The 21,191-nt window shown below is 43.4% G+C and overlaps 1 protein-coding gene and 1 long non-coding RNA gene across 2 annotated transcripts; one reads left to right on the top strand and one right to left on the bottom strand.

Annotated features, from left to right (window-relative positions):
- Positions 1–6,908: 6,908 nt before the first annotated feature.
- Positions 6,909–12,005, bottom strand: LOC117479160 (zinc finger protein RFP-like). The gene is made up of 2 exons (XM_034126160.1): positions 11,818–12,005; positions 6,909–9,253 (listed from the first exon to the last, which is right to left on the bottom strand). Exon 2 carries the CDS (start codon positions 9,247–9,249, stop codon positions 7,606–7,608), a length of 1,644 nt encoding a protein of 547 aa, XP_033982051.1. The 5' UTR covers positions 9,250–9,253; positions 11,818–12,005; the 3' UTR covers positions 6,909–7,605.
- Positions 12,006–20,547: 8,542 nt separating this feature from the next.
- Positions 20,548–20,853, top strand: LOC117479176. Its single transcript, XR_004555535.1, has 2 exons — positions 20,548–20,656; positions 20,753–20,853. It is a non-coding gene; the product is annotated as an uncharacterized LOC117479176 (long non-coding RNA).
- Positions 20,854–21,191: the final 338 nt, after the last annotated feature.

Raw genomic sequence — 21,191 nt, 5'->3', positions numbered from 1 at the left:
GTTGCCCGATTTATCACTGAATATCGTTCCTAATGTGATACTAAGTCCATCTGAGACCTGTGTACACCTTCAGACAGCCTCCAAGTGAAGCACACAGTGTTTACTCACAGTTTGAAAGCAGCGTGCTGGAGAACACTTCATCTGTGTTAAACTGTGACCCGCTCAGGTAAACGGCGATCCGCCCAGGGAACTGGGACCCGCCCATGTTAAACTGTTATCCGTGTGTTAAGACTTCTGTGGCTATCTACCAGCGATCATGTTTAATATGAAAGACTACACACACATTTATCCCTTATAAAAACAGTATTCTGCAGCACTCATCCAGATAAGATGTGACTGTTAACTCGTTTTACAAAGATAGCAGCAGAAATGTCATTGCTGCATGTGCAGGGATACTTAAGACTTTAAAATGCTGATGGGTCATTAATGTTGGTCTCGGCAAACAATAGTAGGAGTCCTCTATTCAAACGTAATATTCAGTGTGTACTGTGTAGCGACATGAAAATAACAAAAATGTTCATGCTGGACTCAAACCCGAATTCCAATAGCAAAAATCACTCCATCCCTACGCGTTATGAGTGAGCCACGGACCCAACACGATACCTTCTGGAGAATCATAAACTAAATCATTGTGTTGAAAACACTGACGTCAATTACATTACATGACATTGCATTTACCAGACGCTTTTATCCAAAGTGTTTCTCGCGCAACAGCTTTGATCCAGGTTTACATCCTATCAGCTTCTGCATTAGCAGACATAGCAACAGGAAATGGGAGGCCTATTTAAAAAGTTTGTGTTTAAAAATGTCTACTGTATATTGTGAGGCTAAATATTATATTATAGCATAATGTTGCATGGCAAATGTAACAACACACATGGCCTGATTTGCATATTGGAACTTTATGTGTGCACTAGAACACATTTATATGTACAATTAAAAGTTATCACAACATAATGTGGGCTCGCAGGCTGATAAACTAGGATATCTGATCTCGGTGGGTCTTAATGAGGCTTGATACAGACCTCAGTCAGTAGCCTATACTATTTCTAAGCAAATGCCTACTATAATATGTATATTATAAGTGTAGATACATTCGCTCACATAATAAATGATGGTCGGGTTGCATCTTTCTGGAACTTTTTAACAAGGTTATAATGCAATATATTAAAGTCTAGTGGTGTAACACTTTGAGTAGATCTGTGGCGCACTAGTAAAGCGTAGGGCCGGAGTGATTTTTGCTATTGGGATTCGGGTTTGAGTCCAGCATGAACTTTTTAGTTATTTTCATGTCGCTACACACTGAATATTACGTTTGAATAGAGGACTCCTACTATTGTTTGCCGAGACCAACATTAATGACCCATCAGCATTTTAAAGTCTAAGTATCCCTGCACATGCAGCAATGACATTTCTGCTGCTATCTTTGTAAAACGAGTTAACAGTCACATCTTATCTGGATGGGGGCTGCAGAATACTGTTTTTATAAGGGATAAATGTGTGTGTAGTCTTTCATATTAAACATGATCGCTGGTAGATAGCCACAGAAGTCTTAACACACGGATAACAGTTTAACATGGGCGGGTCCCAGTTCCCTGGGCGGATCGCCGTTTACCTGAGCGGGTCACAGTTTAACACAGATGAAGTGTTCTCCAGCACGCTGCTTTCAAACTGTGAGTAAACAACCTACGCTTCACTTGGAGGCTATCTGAAGGTGTACACAGGTCTCAGATGGACTTGGTATCACATTAAGAACGATAATCAGTAATAACTCTGGCAACAATAGCTGGTTTAAATGATTTATTGGAGCTCGCAATGTTTTGAACAGACATCCCCAGTCAACTCGTTTCTTTTTTTGTAGTCCTCGCTGTTCGCGTCCGGATATCGCCATCGTAACCACAACCTCACACACTGGTACTGAATGTGCATCAAAGTCTTCCTACCGAGCCAAATATACCAAAACATTTATGTAAACGACAGAAGAAGCGATCGAAATGTGTATTTCAGTCGAAGGCCACGCCCCTCACATCTGTGCCCCAGTTGATCGGGGAACCAGTTAATCCGGAACACCGGTGTGAAAGGGGCAGACAGCTGTAGCTCCGTCCGCAGGAGGAGACCCGCTCTAACTGACGTGAATGTTTCAAATGTGAACAACAGGCGCGGGCAGTTCTCATTGGCAGGTTTCTTCGATGACGTTTATATTAACCAATCAGGAGTGTTGTGGACTCATTCCAAACATGCCTGACTTGTCTGCCGTGTTATGGCTGAATTCCAATTCAAGTGCCGTAGCTCTGGCTGTCGGCCAGAATCCGAAAACCATGCACATTATACTGCATGTAAGACTAAGGCTTATTACTGTATATTGACCAATGGGAAAAAAAACACAGCAACAGAACACATAAATAAAACAAGGATAACTGTGACTTATTGTTGAGTAAATAACAGTGTGTGTTTTAAACCTGGGTCCTCCCTGCAGAGATTTCTCCACTTTCTAAGATTTTTATTTTTTTTAATGATATTGTCAACTGTAGATGTTTACAATATAGTAAGTTAGGAATTTAATGAAAACATATTTATTTACTTTTGTTTCAACATTGGATATTTTGTGTTTGTGGTGGATTCAATCGAATATTGAGAAAATAATTTATGTAAAAATGTTTTACTTTACATTTTTTTTGTTTGACGCTTTTTTTTTACAGTTTTATGTTTACCTTAAAATAACAAAGAAATATCTTAAAGTCTTATAATAGTAATACACTTTTATATTACGAGTTACATATTTAATTACAGATAATACTTTTTATTTTACGTACATCTGCATGTATTTTCTGAAAGTGCAAAAATACTGTAAATATTATATAGTAAATTTACTGTAAAAAAAAATGAAATAATCGTTATTTGTTGTTATTGTCAAAATACTTAAAATAATGTTTTGGGTTGTTAATTTATAGTTAATATCTGTCATTTTACAGGATTTTGCAAGTTATTTAAAAAAACATGATAATAACTATAAAAATGTACAGTTATTTCCTGTAAAATTACGATCTTTTTTTACAGTGTACAATACCACAATGAACCTTCTTTGGAAACTAAGATGCCTTGAAAATTGTATTAAAGCAGTTTTGACTATATATTTGAACCCCCAAACTTACACATCCATAATCAATGTAATAATATCTGACCAATCAGCTGTGATAAAGCAGGGAGAAGTAGGACACTGTTGAGATTCCCTTAAGGTAAACTAATGCTTAACTGAACTGAAACTCAATAAACAGGGGGGAACACAGTGTCAATGCTGCCTGCCTACACTCAAACTGTGTGCTGTCTCGCTCTTCCTCATTGACCTGTAGCACAAGGCTCTCACGCTGACCTGCCCTGTCAGCCTGTCTTTATTGGACACTGAATGAAGAAAAACAGAGCAACAGCGTTAGATCTATACTCACGTTAAAACATCTATGGCAACATTGCTTTACAAAAGCTGATACGATTATGCAGTGTGGCTAACAACAAGACAACCTTTAGTTGGCTAGGCTATAAGGCTATTAAACGATAGTATTTTTGAGTAAAATGGCTAATGTTTTAAAGAATTAACACCAGAAACAGTACATAGCGTTACCCAGAGCCCTATAGTAGTCTACTATAGTAGTAGTAGTAGTAGTATAATAGTAGTTCTACTATAGGGCTCTGGCGTTACCTAGCTTTTGACAGCTGACGTTAGCGTAACCTGTATTATGAAAAAAAAGTCAAATTCTGTGAAAAAGTTAGAATTCTGAGAAAAATTTGAAATTGTTGTAATTCTGAGAAAAAATATATTTCTGAAAAACAAGCTGAACACATTTTGAATAGTCCAGCCCATCTCTTCTCGTATTATTTTTCTTAATAAAGCAGCTAAATTAAAGTGGACCTATCATGCTATATTTGAATAATATATTGTAGGGCCATACCTATATAAAACATGTCAGTGAAGTTTTTTTTTCAAAATACCAAACAGATCATGCATTTTAGCCATGCCTCATTTTGCTCTATTTGCTCTATTCCAGCCCTGTCTTCACAAGGGCTGATTCTGTGGCAAATGAGCTGCAGCTGACCAGGCCCCCCTGCAAAGGAGGGGGGCGAGGCACGAGCGTCATGTTACCATGCTGTTACCATGCTGTTACCATGCTGTTACCATGCTGTTACCATGCTGTTACCATGCCACGCAACCTCTCATTCCCCTGATAAGTGAGAGTTGCCCATATAGGCGGAGGACCCCGTTTCTGACTTCAGAGCAATTTCAAATCTGTATCAGTCTGTATCAGATCCGTTTTAGAGATTTGGGTATGGAGGAAAAGAGAGAGGGTTGTGTTTTCTGACACTTGGTGAGTTCCCTGACACACCGGGGACACATATTCATGTATAAAAGACGTACAAAAGTGCATTTTGCATGATAGGTCCCCTTTAAGTTATTACAGCAACAGAATGAATAAACATTTGGCAAATAATAATGATAGATAATATTTAAATGCATAACATTCATAAGAGTGATACCAGGATTAAAATAGGTTCCAAGCTTTCAAAATATACAATTACCTACACTGCCTTATCTGCGTTTTTTTCTAATTTGCACAATAAAATATGTCTTCATAATATTGAGATAGATCTGATTTGTTTTGGTGACAGAACCGACTCTTTAAGGAGCATTTGAGTCTCAATGGTTTCTAAATGTTTAATATATATACAAGCTAATAATAATGAAGCCTCTGTGCTCTTAATGTTACCAGGTATGCCTTCAGTGGGAACAATATGCCCACCATGGTGCCGATCCCCAACGCCAACGTAGAGTTCGGCACGGACAATCAGATGAGCAGGAACAACATCAGCAGACTGAACACGCTGTACAAATGTTGAAAGGTAAGAAAACACACGCTGGGTTCCCTTAATTCATCTGTTTTCAGGGCAAAGGAAAGTGTGTTTGTCGCCTTTAAGACCTTCAGACTTAGCAAAAATTGTCAAAATCAGTTTTGTAGTGTTTATATAGCTGTTGTGGAGGATATCATGAAGGCAAGGCAAGGCAAGGCAAGGCAAGGCAAGGCAAGGCAAGGCAAGGCAAGGCAAGGCAAGGCAAGGCAAGGCAAGGCAATGCAAGTTTATTTATATAGCAGCTTTCAACACAAGGCAATTCAAAGTGCTTTACAAAAATGAAAAACATTAAGAAAATGGCATTTAAAAACAGTCATTAAAAAGCAAAGATAATAAAATAAATATTAAAAGAAAAAATACATGAATAAAAGTTTCAGTGCAGTTTAAGATCTGAATATATCAATTAAAAGCAGCGGCAGAAAGATGCAGTTCTGAGACAGACTAACTCTTATTGTCCCCTGGTCTTCGTTGAGCTTTGTGCAGCGTTTCATTAATGCAGCACTTTTAGTAAACGTTGCATGTGTTGTCAAGATGGTAAAGATGATTCTTCTTTGCATGTGTTTTGGCAGATTTGTGTTTTTATATTTGCATCGTTTTTGAAACTGCAGCGTGTTAATAATAAGTGTGTTGGCCCCTGTCGGCCTCCATACTTATCCATGTCAGTTTTGGTTTATACAAAAAGTGGTCATATGAATTAGTTACTATTTTGTTTAACTTAATTACCTGTGTACTGCAAAATGTAAATTCACAATTTACAAGGCCTTTTTAAAAACTGTTATCAAAATGAGTTTCACTCCCATCTGTACTCTGAGTGGTTTGTTCATATATCATCAATAGCCAGATGTATAGACTGATTATTGATGATTGCGTTAAGGATTATAACATCTGTTTCCCTAAAAAACATGTGGAGAATAGATTTTTCTTAAAGGCTGCTGACAGTTTTTCTGGATTTATGTAGTGGTACAAACCCATATCAAAACTCCCCTCTGTAAAAACCTTTGACTCATATAAGTCGACAATAAAACAAGAATTTGATCCTGGTTTTAACCAGTGTACACATTTCTATGCTGTTTCTGTATGCGTTTGTATATTTAAAGATAACATTTCAGAAAACGTGTACTGTAATAAAAACAAAGTCATGATGTGAGTGAAACATTTTTAATTGTAATATTATTCACCATCCACCTCTTTAAAAATAATGACATTTCAAATGATAAGCTCCATCTTCTAAACAGGGCATTAATAAAATAGACTTTACAAGTAATTTAATGCAATTTTGATATTTAAAAAAACCTTTATTTATCTCCCAGTCAGACGGGACGTTTGCAGTGAGTTAGTCTCACCTGTACAGGCAGTGCTGGAGTGTGTTCAAGGTGAAGAATGAGATCATAATCATTAGAAGCAGTCCAACCAGTCAGACCGCTCTCACTGACACAGGCTGCAGCCATCAGACACTTAGATTAGCTTAGTTTAGCATATATACTAGGAGAAGGGGGGAAATAGTGAGTGACAAAATACACATTTAAGTGTACTTAATATATCTCTGTACGAAAACTGAAATGTAAAAACAATTTGGCAACTTGTTTTGGTCCCAGCCAAGAAATAGCCCGACCCATAATCCCCTGTTAAACGTCTTATTGATGTTTTTACTCCTCTGATTTGGTATGGATTAAACAAACTGGATTCAGAGCTGCTGATAGGTGGATTTTGTTACCTTTGGACAGGCTGGCTTTGTCTTCCCCTGTTTCCAGTCTTTATGCTAAGCTAAGCTAACCAGTTGATGGCCTTATTTCTAACAAACATACAGCAATCTTAATATCTATGATCAGCTGATCCAAGAGGGTTTTAAATAGTTTATAAAGCTTCAGAAGAACCAAATCTATCAGACAAAAGTAGTTAAGTAGAAATGGAAATAGTTAAGAACATTTTTTTAAAGATACTTTCCCTAAGTTGAGAACTAGTGAAAATTAACTTCAGTAAGTACATTTAAAAAAACACAAAAAATAACATTCTTTGTTCCTTTTTTTTTAATCCATTGAGGCTTTGTTCAAACTTTACAAGCAGTGTGCAGAGAGGTGGACGAAATACAATTAACATAACACAACAGACAGCTGAGATGTAACATTTTAATTTCCCTGGTTTGTTAAACCACTGCAGCCTAATGTTTAATGATCAGATATTGTATTCTCCAAGTAACTGTCAATACATTTTGTACCAATATACTATAATTCAATAATCAATCCTGAACTTCCCCTTTAAAACACACCAGAGAGACCCATCATTTTCCCCTCAATTGAAAATTATAAAAAATATATATATACAGTATTTTACTAATGAAAAAGGAGTGCATTACTTCCACTAGTAATGTCTGCAAGTATGAACCACTTTTTGAACACACAATTCTGAGACAATAAATTATTTTCTTGTCCCCCTGACATATAAAGAAGTGGCAAAAGTTTATTTCTGAGTAAATAGTTTTCTGATCACTTCAAGTCATGACGGCAGGTAGTGCAATCCGTAGAATAAACTAGAGTACATTAGAACATACTCATCAGTATTTTATGTGTTTTTATGCGTCTCATCAAGGTGAACCATATGTGATCAGATTCTGAAAAATTAACAATGTGCACAATGTACTTCCCCAGTTGAATACATGTATTACATTTAGTGAGAGTGAATCTTTCTGTAGAAAATCAAATGTTTGTTTTACTCGGTGTGATTGACAGGAGAGATGATCAGAGGGGCAGAGTTTTTTCCACCATGATTAACACCGGGACAAAAGTATGGGTAAAGTTTCTCTTTGAAGCAGCAGCCAGTGAAGGAGTAGATCAGAGCTGCAGCATCAACATCATAAAAGGAGACCACACCCTCCTCATAATCCACAAACACCCCCACCTTCTGAGGCTGAGACTTCAGAGAGAGACTGACTGAAGGACCAGCAAGAGCTTTGTACTCATTTTCATTCCTCAACACTATCGTCCAGTAACCTTTCTGAGGAGACAGTGTGATGTCTCCCTTCCTGTTGATCGACTCTCTGGCCACTCCTAAATCCCACTCAGTCTTCCCTTTAACCTGAACATCGTAATAAAATCTTCCTGAAGAGAAACTCTGCTTTGCTAAGACACAAGGACACTTGTCAAATCTCTTTGGATTGTTTGGGAGATTCTTCTTCACATCAACATGTTTAACTTGTTTTCCATCATCAGACAGGATGAGTTCAGGATGTGCTGTATTAGGATCAAGATTCACCTCCACCTCATACTGCTGGACCCTCTTCAGCTCGACCTCAAGCAGCTTCTTCATCTGTTTACTGAGCGTCTCCTCCAGCTGAGTCACAGCTCTCCTCACAGTCCCCTCATATGAAGGTGGACGGACCCTGACTTCTGTCCAGTTCTTGGTGGGTGGAGCAGCGTTCAGGGACGTGAAGCTTTGGAGGAGGTGGAGCTGGTCTTCAGAGCGTGAGAGCTGCTCCACCTCAGAGCTTCTCTTCTTCAGCTCAGAGATTTCCTGTTCCAGCTCTTTGATGAAGCCTTCAGCCTGTTCCTCTGTCTCTCTCTGCTTCTCTGTGATCGTGTCGATGAGCTCGGCCTGGCTTCTCTCAACAGACTCCTTCAGAGCGGTGAAGACCTGAACACCATCTGCTATCTCTCTGTCTGCTCCTTCCTTACTGAGCTCCACCGAGCGATTCATCTCCTGAATCTTCAGTCGTCTCTTCTTGATCATCTGCTGAATTTCAGCCTCTGTCTTCCCCAGCTCTGCCTTCTTTCCTTCATATCCTTCTTTCAGAGGAACAACATCATGTGTCTTGTGGTCTAAAACAGTGCAGAGCATGCAGACACACACCTGGTCGGTCTTACAGAACAGCTCCAGCAGTTTATCGTGCTTCACACACATCCTGCTTTCCAGGTTCTCCACAGGGTCGATCAGCTGATGTCTTTTCAGACCTGACATTTTCAGGTGAGGCTCCAGGTGAGTCTCACAGTAGGAGGCCAGACACACCAGGCAGGACTTCAGGGCCTTCAGTCTGGTTCCAGTGCAGACGTCACAGGGAACTTCTCCTGGTTTGACAACTTGTTGCTCTGAGCTGCTGCTGCTGGCTTTCTGTTGAGCTGACTGTCTGAACTGAGCAGCCATCTCAGAGATGAAAGTGTTGACCAGCAGCTCAGGCTTTATGTTGAAAACCTTTTTACAGTTGGGACACTGATAGGGGACTTTAGTATCCCAGTGTTCAGAGATGCAGGCTTTACAGAAGTTGTGTCCACATGGTATGGCGACTGGATCAGTGAACACATCCAGACAGATGGAGCACAGAAACTGATCTTCAGTCAGCAGACAGCTGGCAGCAGACATGTCTCTCTGGGGACAAAATGTGTGAAAAAAACAAAAACTGTAATGTATATATGATTTAATCTCTTGTACCTGTTTGCTATAAGTCAAATAGATGATCTCTGTTTGTTAACCTGTTTCACGCCTTCCCCCCGGTACCGGGCGGATAAACGCGTCATTTGCAGGAAACAACGTCTAAGGAATCTTAATATTGAATAAAACTATGAATGTGTTATATCCATGTAACGGGAAGAAACTCAGCTAACTGATCTTTTTAATTTTTTTTTTCAAAAAAAACCCACAATGCTAGCACTCAGCCTCTGAATTAGCCTCGATCGAAAAAACGGGACCGACAAAGGCACATAAACTCACTCAGAACTCCCTTATTACTTATCCTAGATGCACAACCAAACACTATTTTTTGGTGTCCTGGAGACACTGAATCTAACGGTGCCCACCTCAACACTCAGTGATAAACATTCGCGACGCTATCAACGAAAGCGTACATCATCACATGTGGAGCCAAGAAGCTAAACATGTAAATATGGCTTACCTTGGTCAAAAGTGGTCTTCAATGGCATTAAAACGATAAAAAAACGATGCTGCAGTTAATCCATAGGTTCATCCTATGTGTCTGTGCCTTCTTTGAAATTATTTCTGATAATCCATAAGCAATACAACTGCGTTTTAGTTTCCAAACTCCAGAAGGAGACATTCCTCCAGTTTAGTTTCGCTTTCCACACGCGAAGCGGCAACATTTTTTCTTTACAATGTGTGTCTATGTGAGTCTCCTCCTTCGATTCTATTGGCTCTAACGGTCACAAGGGTATGTCAACCAACCAGATCGAGCAAGGGGGGCCAGAGATAGGTCAAATCCACCCAAATGACCCCAGATGGCCCAGTTTTTGGCTAAATCTCTCTAAAAAGGTCAAATTTCACTTGTTTTGCATCAATCTTGATACAGGGTACTTATTATATGTTGTACTTTGGATTCCTAAAGCTTTTAGTCTACTAACCCATCATCCAAGGGTAGTTTTCACTATCTGTAAAAAATAATTTTTGGACAGACACTATAATTTACAGTTTTTTACTATGTAAAATCTGAATTTTCTTTAAAATAAAAAACATTTATATTGATTCTGACACTTCTACATCCAACTCACAGGTTTATCATTACTTTGAGAAAAGATTATTAATTTAACCCTTTTAGAAGGGAAGATATGGTCATTTGTTCTGGGAATGTCATTTTCGAGCCTGAGACCTGAAAAACAGGCTCAGAGTGGAACAGGTTAATATTACAAATAAATCTGGAAAATCATAGCAGCATTCAGTTTGAACTCTAAGAAACACAATGTGTAAGCTCTAATACTGTTGGGGGATTTTGCCGTTGTTGAACAGAGAAGGGAAACCTCCTGCTGAGCATCACTGAAGTTAATGCTAGTTGTTGTTGTCGTGTGCTGTGCTGAAGCGCAATTATCCTTGTACATTACTGTTTTTGATACAGTACTGTATTCACTGTATTTATTATTATCTGTGTATTTATTCTTATTTATACATTTCCCATCTATTTACCTTTATTTTTATACATACTTCTGATAATTGTGTATATAACTGACTGTTTTGCACTCTGGTTAGACCCTCCTTAATTTCATTACACTGTGCTTGCATTTTGTAATGACAATAAAGTAATCTAATCTAATCTAATCTAGAAAACAGTAAACGTTATCAGCTTCAAAAGGCAGACAGCAGTTACCACAGAAACAGGTTCAAAGTTCAAGGCTACTTACCACAGTGTGTACAAATTATATAAGATGACATATGTAATTGTCATGCCTTTTTATAAGCAAATCTTGTAACACAACACCAGATCCCTTGCTTTGGAGAGTCCAGAACAAATCTACTATTTAGATTCTACTTTGTTTAAAGGTGGGGTAGGTAAGTTTGAGAAACCGGCTCGAGATTGCTAGAATTTGAAAATACACAACCGGAGAAAATCTGCCACTTCCTTACAGAACCCCTCCTCCAACACACACGAACGCGCACATGACCAATGAGGGCACGAGATAAGTTTGTGCCCCGATGGAAGGCTGACAGGCAGGTAGGCCATCCAGTTATTTTAGCCGGCCAGCTAAAATGATTGGTCGTACTTTTTACAGTATTACGGCTTCCACAGATGACATTTTTTTATGGATTTTTTGTCAAAGCACTTAAGATATTCATTGCTATCGGGATGTTAAGAGCATTCCATGGAATATAACAAAAAGTGTATCTCGAGCCGGTTTCTCAAACTTACCTACCCCACCTTTAATAGAGTCAATTATAAAGATGTTTTCAAATACAGGAAATATGAAAATAAGTATAAGCTAATGCTAGCTTTGACTGTATGCTCTCTAACCTAACTTAACCAGAGTTTACATTGTAGTTATATTGTTGGCTGTTGCTAATGTAAAAGTTGAGGTTTTTATCTTAACTGACACATTTATACAGTATAATATTTTTTATATGGTAAAATGGATGTAATACAGTCAGATTCTGATTTTAATCCAACTTTGACTAAATATTTAGTTAGTGATGTGTCTGTAGTGTACTCACCAGTGTTTGCAGAGTCCTGCTGTGTTGTTGAGAAGAAGCTGCTGGATTCAGTTGAGTGTTTCTTCAGAGAAACAGAGACTTGTCTCGGCTGCTGCTCTGCTGTCGCTCAGACAAACTTCAACTTTGATTTCTGGGAAATGGAAACTCTTCTCTTACAGTGTGGTTCAACCTGTCAGTGGCAGTTTGCCAAGAGGGAGTGGAGGAAGAACTATTGAGGCTTGTTATTTAACTTTGTTGATGATGCATTTTACAGCTGATCCAAGAGGCTTTTCAAATAGTGTATTGAGCATAAGTAGGAATATGTTCTCAATACATAAAGGACATCTCTTTACACATCTGGAGATGTATAGCTATATTTCACAACACTGTGTTATATCTCACACAGGCTCCGCCCTCTACTGGACTCTATGGGTACTACTCTCTATCATGCTGTGCGTGCTTTCACCTACTGAATTTACGTAAACGTAGCCGGCCAATCGGGGCGAGCCTACCTGAATGCGCGCGCAGGCCCACAGTATATAAGGCGGCTACAGCCGCCGCCCCACTATCCTTTTTCTCTTCAGACGAGCTGACAACCGAAGAGTTAAACGTACGAAGTTTAGAAGATTAGAAGAAACGAAAAATGGACTCACCATTACTGGAATCTCGGCCATGCCCCACCTGCCTTGGTTTGATCGCGGGCACCGATCTCCACCACCTCTGTTAGAGTGTTTGGGGGACCAGGATATGGCCGAGGCGGTGCCATTCACGTTCGCCATTCCAGCGGGGCGGATGGCTCCGTTTGCCGTTGTCGGGCACTTCCGGGTTCGGTCCATGGAGGTCCACCGCCCTAGGTGATGACCATGGCGGCGGAGCGCAGCTGCTCCCAGCGGGCAGCAGGCTGGGCAGGGAGCTGAAAAGAGCTCTGCCACGCTACCGCGTGACAGGGCGACTGCAGATAAACACGGGTGTGTTGGGCATCTCGCTCATTGCTGGAGATGCCCCCACCTCACCAGATCAGAGCGATTATTTGTAGCTTGATCGTGGCCGCCGCCGTTGTCTGCCGTGTGATATCCCGGTGAGGGATCACGCCGCATGGCACTTTTCAAAAAGGACCGTGTTGATCTCCTGGGAGCCCCCGTGTTTACGGAAGGGCTCTTTGGATCGATCTCCTTGGATCGATCTCCTTGGTCACGTGGGTGAGGAGTAGGCTATTTCTTGCTCATCCCCAGAGGAAAGAACACTGTCCCACACTCCCCGCTCCCTCTGTAAACTCCAGTATAGGAGCCAGCAGGTGGGCGCGTGCACGTGAGTGGAATAAACCGTAGTGCTGTCAAAGCACTGTGCGGGTTCAAGAGAGTGATGTGTGTGTGAAAAATGCATTTAGTAAAAACGATTGCATTTATCCCAGAGTAAGAGTCATATCTCTCCACAATTCCACATTTTCCCATAATGTCTCGTTGAGATCGGCAAGGCCGTTTTCACACGGTGTTAATTGGACACCCATTATGAGGCGCGGCCCCCGTGAGAGTGGCCGCGGTGCGTTCAGGGACCTCCGCAGAAGAACAGTGCGTTACGTAGTGTAACTCTAGTTCTAAAGTGATATGTGTGTGTAAAATGCATTCAGTAAAAACGATTGCATTTATCCCAGAGTAAGAGTCATCTCTCTCCACATTCCACATTTCCCCATAATGTCCGTTTCAAGGAGACGGCATTATGAAGACGCGCGCCCCCCCCCCAGTGAGAGTGGCCGCGGTGCGTTCAGGGACCTCCGCAGAAGAACAGTGGGTTACGTAGTGTAACTCTAGTTCTAGAGTGATATGTGTGTGTAAAATGCATTCAGTAGAAACGATTGCATTTATCCCAGAGTAAGAGTCATCTCTCTCCACATTCCACATTTTCCACATTTCCCCATAATGTCCATTTCAAGAGACGGCATTATGACGACGCGCGGCCCCCCCCCCCGAGAGCGGGCCGCGGTGCGTTCATGGACAGAAGAAGCTCAGATTAATGCTTATTTCTCTCTAAGAGAAAACAGCATTATGGTGGAGCGTGCGCTCTCACGGGAGCATGCCGTGGTGCGTTCAGGGACCTCAGTTAAAAATCGGCCGTTTTTTTCTCTGAGTGGAAACTACATTATAGAAAAACGGCCCTTTCTGTGTCAGCCCCCCATGGGTCAAACTTCCTTTTATGGAGGGTTTGACGGCGGAGTGGGCCACCAGAGAGTACCACAGCTTCATAGCTGCGGCTCCGCAGCTGATTGCACATCCCCTAACACAATGTTATGGGGAATGGAAAATCAGTGGTGTATTAACAGAGCGCATGGACAGGACACTGAGACTGGGTTATTCACTCCAGTTTTACAGCATCCCTCCTCCGTTCAGAGGCAGGAGAGAGGCACATCTGTCATCCCAGGAGGAGGTTTCCTCTCAGCATGTGCACTCTCAAGTCAGAGAGAAGGGGCATTATTCCCTGTACTTCCTGGTTCCCAAGAAGACAGGAGAATTCAGGCCCATTCTGGATCTTCAATGCCTGAACCAGCACATTGCATGCAAGAAGTTCCATATGTTAACTATGAAACAGTTACTGAGACTGGTGCAGCCAGGCGATTGGTTCACAACCATCGACCTGAAGAACGCTTACTTTCATGGCGAAATTGCTCCAAGAGCACAGAAAGTATTTGCGTTTTGCCTTCCAGGGGGTAGCCTACGAGTACAACAGACTGCCGTTCGGCTACTCCCTATCCCCACGCACGTTCAGCCACGACACTGCAACCGCTGCGGGACCATGGCATGAGGGACGACCTCATAGTTATGGCCAGGTCCAGGGAATGGGCAATACTGCACACAGCCCAATTGATCCTACACCTAACCAAGTTGGGTTGAAAAATAAGTTGCGGTCAATTGGAAGAAGAGCTCCCCCATACCTCACCAGCAGGTAGAATATCTGGGGGTGATGCTCGATGCAGGCAGACTACGTGTCACCCTGACAGAAAGCAGACAGGCATCCCTGCTGCGGGCAGTCTGCAGGCTGCGTCAGGGGGCGACGGTGACAGCTTTGATCATCATGCAGACTTTGGGTCTCATGACGGCTGCTCACTCCGTAGTGCCACTCGGACTGCTGCATGCACGTCGCATGCAGATGTGGTTTACCGGCCTTCGTTTAGATCTTAAGACACAAACGACGTCTGGTGGCCATCCCCCCCTCAGTAGAGAGCAACCTCCAATTCTGGGGGTCTCCAGAGAATCTGCGGAGGGGAGCTCCACTGGGGCAGGTAACCTCCTATATCACAGTCTTCACAGACGCTTCAAAGAAAAAGAAAGTGACAGGATGGGGGGGACGTGTCTAGAGAGAGCTGTGGGTGGTTGCTGGCCTCTGGCGGCACAGCAACCTCCTGGAGCTGCAAGCAGTGATGTTGGTCCTACAGCACTGCAAACCCTTAATACAGGGCAAACATGTGCTAGTAAGGAGCGACAACCGCACCACAGTGGCGTACATCAACAGGCAGGGCGGAGTCCGCTCAATAGCCTGGTTGACCGCAGCAGAGAACCTGTGGCTGTGGGTTTCACAGATTGTGTTGTCTCTAAGGGCCCTGCACATCCCGGGACGGGAGAACAGGGGGGCCGACCTCATGTCAAGAGGCGGACCCCTGCCAGACGAGTGGAGGCTTCACCCGGAGGTGGTGAAGCAGGTCTGGACTCAGTTCGGTAGAGCAGAGGTGGACCTGTTCGCCAATCGGCGCAACAGCCACTGTGCCCTGTGGTTCTCCCTGGCTCGGTGGGACAACCCGCTGTTGGGGGTCGACACATTTGCACACGAGCCATGGCCAAGAAAGCTGCTATACGCCTTTCCACCGCTGCACCTTATCCCCTCCCTCCTGGAGAGGGTGAGGCGGGAACAGCTGTCAATCATCCTGGTGGCCCCAGATCGCCGCCTGGCGCCGTGGTAACGCGGGGGTAACACAGATGATGGTGGGCCAGCCCTGGGCGATTCCTCAGGTCTGGGAGCGCTGTCTCAGGAAGCAGGTGCAATAGGGGCGTTACCCACTCTGGGCCAACCTCTCCAGGCTTGGCTCCTGAGACGGACAGGCTGAGACAGGTGGGGCTGTCTGATAACGTTATTCAGACTATCCAAGCAGCAAGAGCAGAATCCACCACAGCTTGTTACAGGCCAAAGTGGGCGGGATTCCGGCGATGGTGTGAAGGAAGGAGTCTAGAGCCTCCGTCGTGCACGCTGGGCTCTATTCTTACCTACTTACAGATACTGGTGGACAGGGGGCTGGCTCATTCCACAATTAAGGTGTATGCAGCAGCCATTTCGTCCTGCCATGAGGGATTTGGAGGCAGGTCAGCCTTCAGTCAGCCGCTTATGGCGCGGTTTTTGCAGGGGGTCAGGAGGCAGCGCCCAGTAGTGCACGCCTCCGCCCCGCAGTGGGACCTGCCGTTGGTGCTCGAGGCTCTGGTCACAGAACCATTTGAGCCTCTGGAGCTTTCCTCCCTGAAAGCACTGTCATGGAAGACAGCATTGCTACTTGCCTTGACTTCGGCTAAAAGAGTGTCCGAGCTGACCGCTCTGTCGGTACACCCAAGTTGTCTTTTGATCCGGGGTGACCGTAGCGGGGCGACACTCAGGCCGACACTCAGGCCGAACCCCTCCTTTACTCCTAAGAGTATCAGAACTTCATTCAGATCAAGGGCTATTCAGTTAGGTGGCTTTAATCTTCCACCCCATATTGGGGCCAGGGAGGCTAAATTGCACCTCCTCTGCCCAGTGCGTGTGCTAGCATGCTATGTAGAGCGCACGGCTGCCATTAGGCGCACTGAACAACTGTTTGTGTGCTTTGGGGATGGTGTGGCTGGAAAAGCCCTCTCAAAGAAGCGCCTAACAGGATGGCTATGCAGGTGCATTACACATGCCTATGGACGGGCGGGGAGAGCCCTCCCCACTGGGGTCCGTGCACATTCTACACGGGCTGTGGCTGTATCAACAGCCTTGTTCAGCGGCTGGCTCCTTCTCGTCGTCGGTGCTTGCCGAGGCAACGCATGACTGGTGAGAGGGGGGTGGCTGTGGGTCAGCAGGTATCTGACCCCCCCCCCCCTGGACATAAAGCACTTGTGTTTTTCCCATGCTCCTGAGGGACTCGGGAGTCATGGTGCGCAATCAGCCCCATATAGGGCTGGAGGACTCTCCCCGCCTCCTATGCCTATGGGCAGGCGGGGAGAGCCTTCCTCACTATTGTCCATGCCCACTCTACACGGAGCGTGTGTGAGTGTGGGGGATGTGGTGCACTTATGTTTTCCCGTGCTCCTGAGGGACCTGGGTAACATGGTGCGCGGTAGGCTCCAGACGGAGTCTCCGCACAGTTTTTTCCATGCACACTCTACACGAGGTAAGCGTGTGTGAGTGTGCCTTATCCAAGTTGCGGCCCCGACTTCTCCGCGGTTACAACCGGATGGGAGGAAGTGGGGATGCAGTGGATGTTAGCCAAAAGCCGGTCAGGGACGGTGTGGTGGGTCGATGTTGTTGGACGACAGGGCGTTTATACATCGAGCCTGTGTGAGATATAACGGGGGGTTACGTATTGTAACCCTAGTTATATAAACACAGGCGGAGCCCTCTACCTGGGGGCCCTGTCTTTCCTAGTCCGCTCGCTGAAGAGTGTATAGGATAGTGGGGCGGCGGCTGTAGCCGCCTTATATACTGTGGGCCTGCGCGCGCATTCAGGTAGGCTCGCCCCGATTGGCCGGCTACGTTTACGTAAATTCAGTAGGTGAAAGCACGCACAGCATGATAGAGAGTAGTACCCATAGAGTCCAGTAGAGGGCTCCGCCTGTGTTTATATAACTAGAGTTACAATACGTAACCCCCCGTTATGGTCCCTGTTTAAGAGCAGCTGGTGAAACATTTCCTCCTCCCTGAACAGTTTGAAAATCGGTCTTTACTTACAGGACACCTATCATGCTATATTTAAATGATATATTGTAGGGCCATACCTATATAAGGTATATTTATACGTTTCTGTTTTCAAAATACCAAACAGATCATGCATTTTAGCCATGCCTCATTTCGCTCTATTTGCTGTTCTCCAGCCCTGTTTTTGCAGGGGGCTGATTCTGTGAGCTGCAGCTGACCACGCCCCCCTGCAGGAGAGCGGAGCGTGCTCTGATCAAGTCAGAAGAGGGGGAGAAAAATAGATCTCCGTCCTCCGTGTTTTATTATATTATTATATAGAGTCGTTATTCATTTGTTTTAAAGCTCAATAAATAACAAAGAAGACCTTTGACCGGCACTTTTCTAATTTTGTCCGGAAGATTTCAACTTTAACGGACATCTTGACCGGCGAAAGAAACTGAAACTCTGCCGCACGGTCCCCTCGTTCCTTGGAAGAGGCGGAGAGGTGGGTGTTTGTCATCTGCTGGTGGACTAACCGGAGAGAATTACAGTGCTTGCCTCGACGGGGAGGGATTGCATTGAATTAAAGCAGCAGGAGCAAATGCTTGCCTCGGGGAGGGAGAAAAAAAGCCACAGCGGAGAATAAACAGAAGGGAAACCATGGTAACCATGCGCGGGAAGTCTTCTTCGCTGCTTTTGTGGCAGACTACAGCGCCACTTACAGGCCTGGCATATGTACTACAGCGTCTCCAGCGCTTTCGATCGGCAATGGCCGGCCGTGGCCCAACCCCGCATTCCCCTGATAGGTGGAGAGTTGGCCCAATAGCCGTAGCGCCACCGTCCTGACGTCAGTAACGTGTTCAAATCTGGATCAGTTTTTATCAGATCCGTTGCAGCCCCGTTTTTAGAGATTTGGGTATGGAGGAAAATAGAGAGGGTTGTGTTTTCTGACACTTGGTGAGTTCCCTGGAACACCGGGGACACATATTCATGTAGAAAAGACGTACAAAAGTGCATTTTGCATGATAGGTCCCCTTTAAGTGCCTTTTTTTGCTACTTTTACTACCACATTTAATGAATACCTTTAGTTACTTCACAGATTGACTTACTGTTAGTTGCATTCATAATGGATGCAACTCCATGGGAATACATTGAAATCACAACCAAATAATGTCACTTTAAATCCTGTGGGCCTTCGACAAGATAAACACGCTGAACCTGAACACACCATACGACTACAACTTCGTCATGCAGCACCACAGGTTACCAAGCATTCATCTTCATTTATATACGCATATATTGGATATAAGTCAAAGGAACAGTTCACCCAAAACTGGGCTAGTGAATTGTCCAACCGGCCCACTTCGGTACTGGCCCACCGGAAAAACTCCCGGTATTCCCAATGGCCAGTCCGCCCCTGCTAGGACTACTGGTAGCCTGGACAGGTGAGGAACATTAAGAATTTACGTATTTTCGGGTAAGTTCGAATTCTGAGAAAGAAAAAAAAATCTTAGAAAAATCAAAATATGAGAAAATAATCCAATTAGGAGGAAAATTCTGAAAAAAAGGCTAATTCTGTGAAAAAGTTAGAATTCCGAGAACATTTTGAAATATAATTCTGAAAAAAAAGCTGAAAACATTTTGAATAGTCCAGCCCATCTCTTCTTTTATTCTTTTTCTTAATAAAGCAGCTAAATGAAGTTATTACAGCGACAGAATTAATAAACAGTTGGCAAATAATAATGATAGATAATATTTAAATGCCTAACATTGATAAGAGTGAAACCAGGATTAAAATAGGTCCCAAGCTCTCAAAAGAAATGCAAAATATACAATTTACCTACACTGCCTGATGGGCCTTTTTCTCATTTACACAATAAATATGTCGTCATAATAATGAGATGGATCAGATTTGTTTTGGTGACTGAGCCGACTCGTTTAGGAGCATTTGAGTCTCAATGGTTTCAAAATGTTTAAAGGGCCCATGTCATGGCCATTTCCACAGATCATAATTCCATTGTTGAGGTCTACTAGAATAGATTTATATGGTGCAATTTTCCAAACTCACATTGGTTTCTCATACAGCATCTCTGTAAACTACATGTATTCACTGAATTTCACTCTCTGCCTTTAACGGCTCGTTGTAGCTCCAATAGCTCCAGCCCCCACCCTCCCTGTTAGCACAGTGTGCTCTGATTGGTTGGGACGTTGTGAATCGCGCTGAGCTCCGTGGAGGTGTTGTTTCCTTGTTAGCGATACACAGCCAAACACAGCCAAACTCATCCTGAGCACACACAAACTCACAGCCGAAGTAAAAACAATAAGTGTGGCTTGATATTGAGTAAGAAAAAGGTTGATAAACGCTGTGAGAATGGGTCTGCAGAGAGAATTTTGCCGTGATCCCAACTGTCTGTTATCAGCCTGCACAGGGAGGAGAAATCAAGCTCCCTGCTCCCTGCACACAGATGTGTGTGTGAGGAAGTCCGTGGATTGGTCAATTTGGACCAATCAGCGGGGGCTTAACGTAACGGCTCCGCGGATTGGTCCATTTCGTTCCGGGTACGGCTTGACATCATGCCGTACCCGGAACGAAATGGAAGAATCAAATGGACAATGACGTATCTCCAACGAGGCGTTTTGGGGAGGTATTTTCTGTGTTAGAGTTTTACTCGCTACAGGGTGTACTTTGAGGGTTTGTGACTCTGCACACCGTTTACATGCATAAAAACCTTCATAACACACAAGGGGACGGGTAATAACCGGAAAAGCATGACATGGGCCCTTTAATATATATACAAGCTAATAATAATGAAGCCTCTGTGCTCTAAATGTTTCCAAGTATGCCTTCATTGGGAACAATATGCCCACCATGGTGCCGATCCCCAACGCCAACGTAGAGTTCGGCACGGCCAATCAGATGAGCAGGAACGACATCAGCAGACTGAACACGCTGTACAAATGTTGAAAGGTAAGAAAACACACGCTGGGTTCCCTTCATTCATCTGCTTTCAGGACAAAGGAAAGTGTGTTTGTCGCCTTTAACGTGTTTCTTCTGTTCCAACAGGTGGTGAAGAAACCCTGAGGACATGGGGCCATTTTACACATCAAACCTGCTCTTTATAGCACAGTCTGAGAAAGTGTGTTGATAATAAATCTTCAAACATGTTCGATGAAGTGTAGTTCAGAAAATGTTCCTGAATTTAAATTCTACTACCTAAGATTGATGAAAGGTGTGAAGAAGAGGTGAAAGATGTGTAAAAGCTGCAGAATCTCTTATGTATGAACTCAAACTCGTATTACTTCAGCATCAAAACCAACGTAACTTACCAAAAGCACAAATTGGTGCGTAAAGGTATATATTATGTAATTGGAAAAGCATCATCAATAATTTGTTGATTTTGTTTTTAAAGGTCCCCTATTATACTCTTTTTCATCAATATATTATAGGTCTCAGATATACACAGAACCTGTCTCTGATTCAACCTGGTCTCACCAGAATGCGT

Source organism: Trematomus bernacchii, unplaced genomic scaffold (assembly GCF_902827165.1).
Source record: "Trematomus bernacchii unplaced genomic scaffold, fTreBer1.1, whole genome shotgun sequence".
NCBI lineage: Eukaryota > Metazoa > Chordata > Actinopteri > Perciformes > Nototheniidae > Trematomus > Trematomus bernacchii.
The sequence above is the reverse complement of the archived record's forward strand: the minus strand, read 5'-3'. Positions and strand labels throughout refer to the sequence as shown.

What these genes read in the sequence shown, in the direction of transcription:
- LOC117479160 (XM_034126160.1), bottom strand. Translation starts at nt 9,249, where the DNA reads ATGTCTGCTGCCAGCTGTCTGCTGACTGAAGATCAGTTTCTGTGCTCC.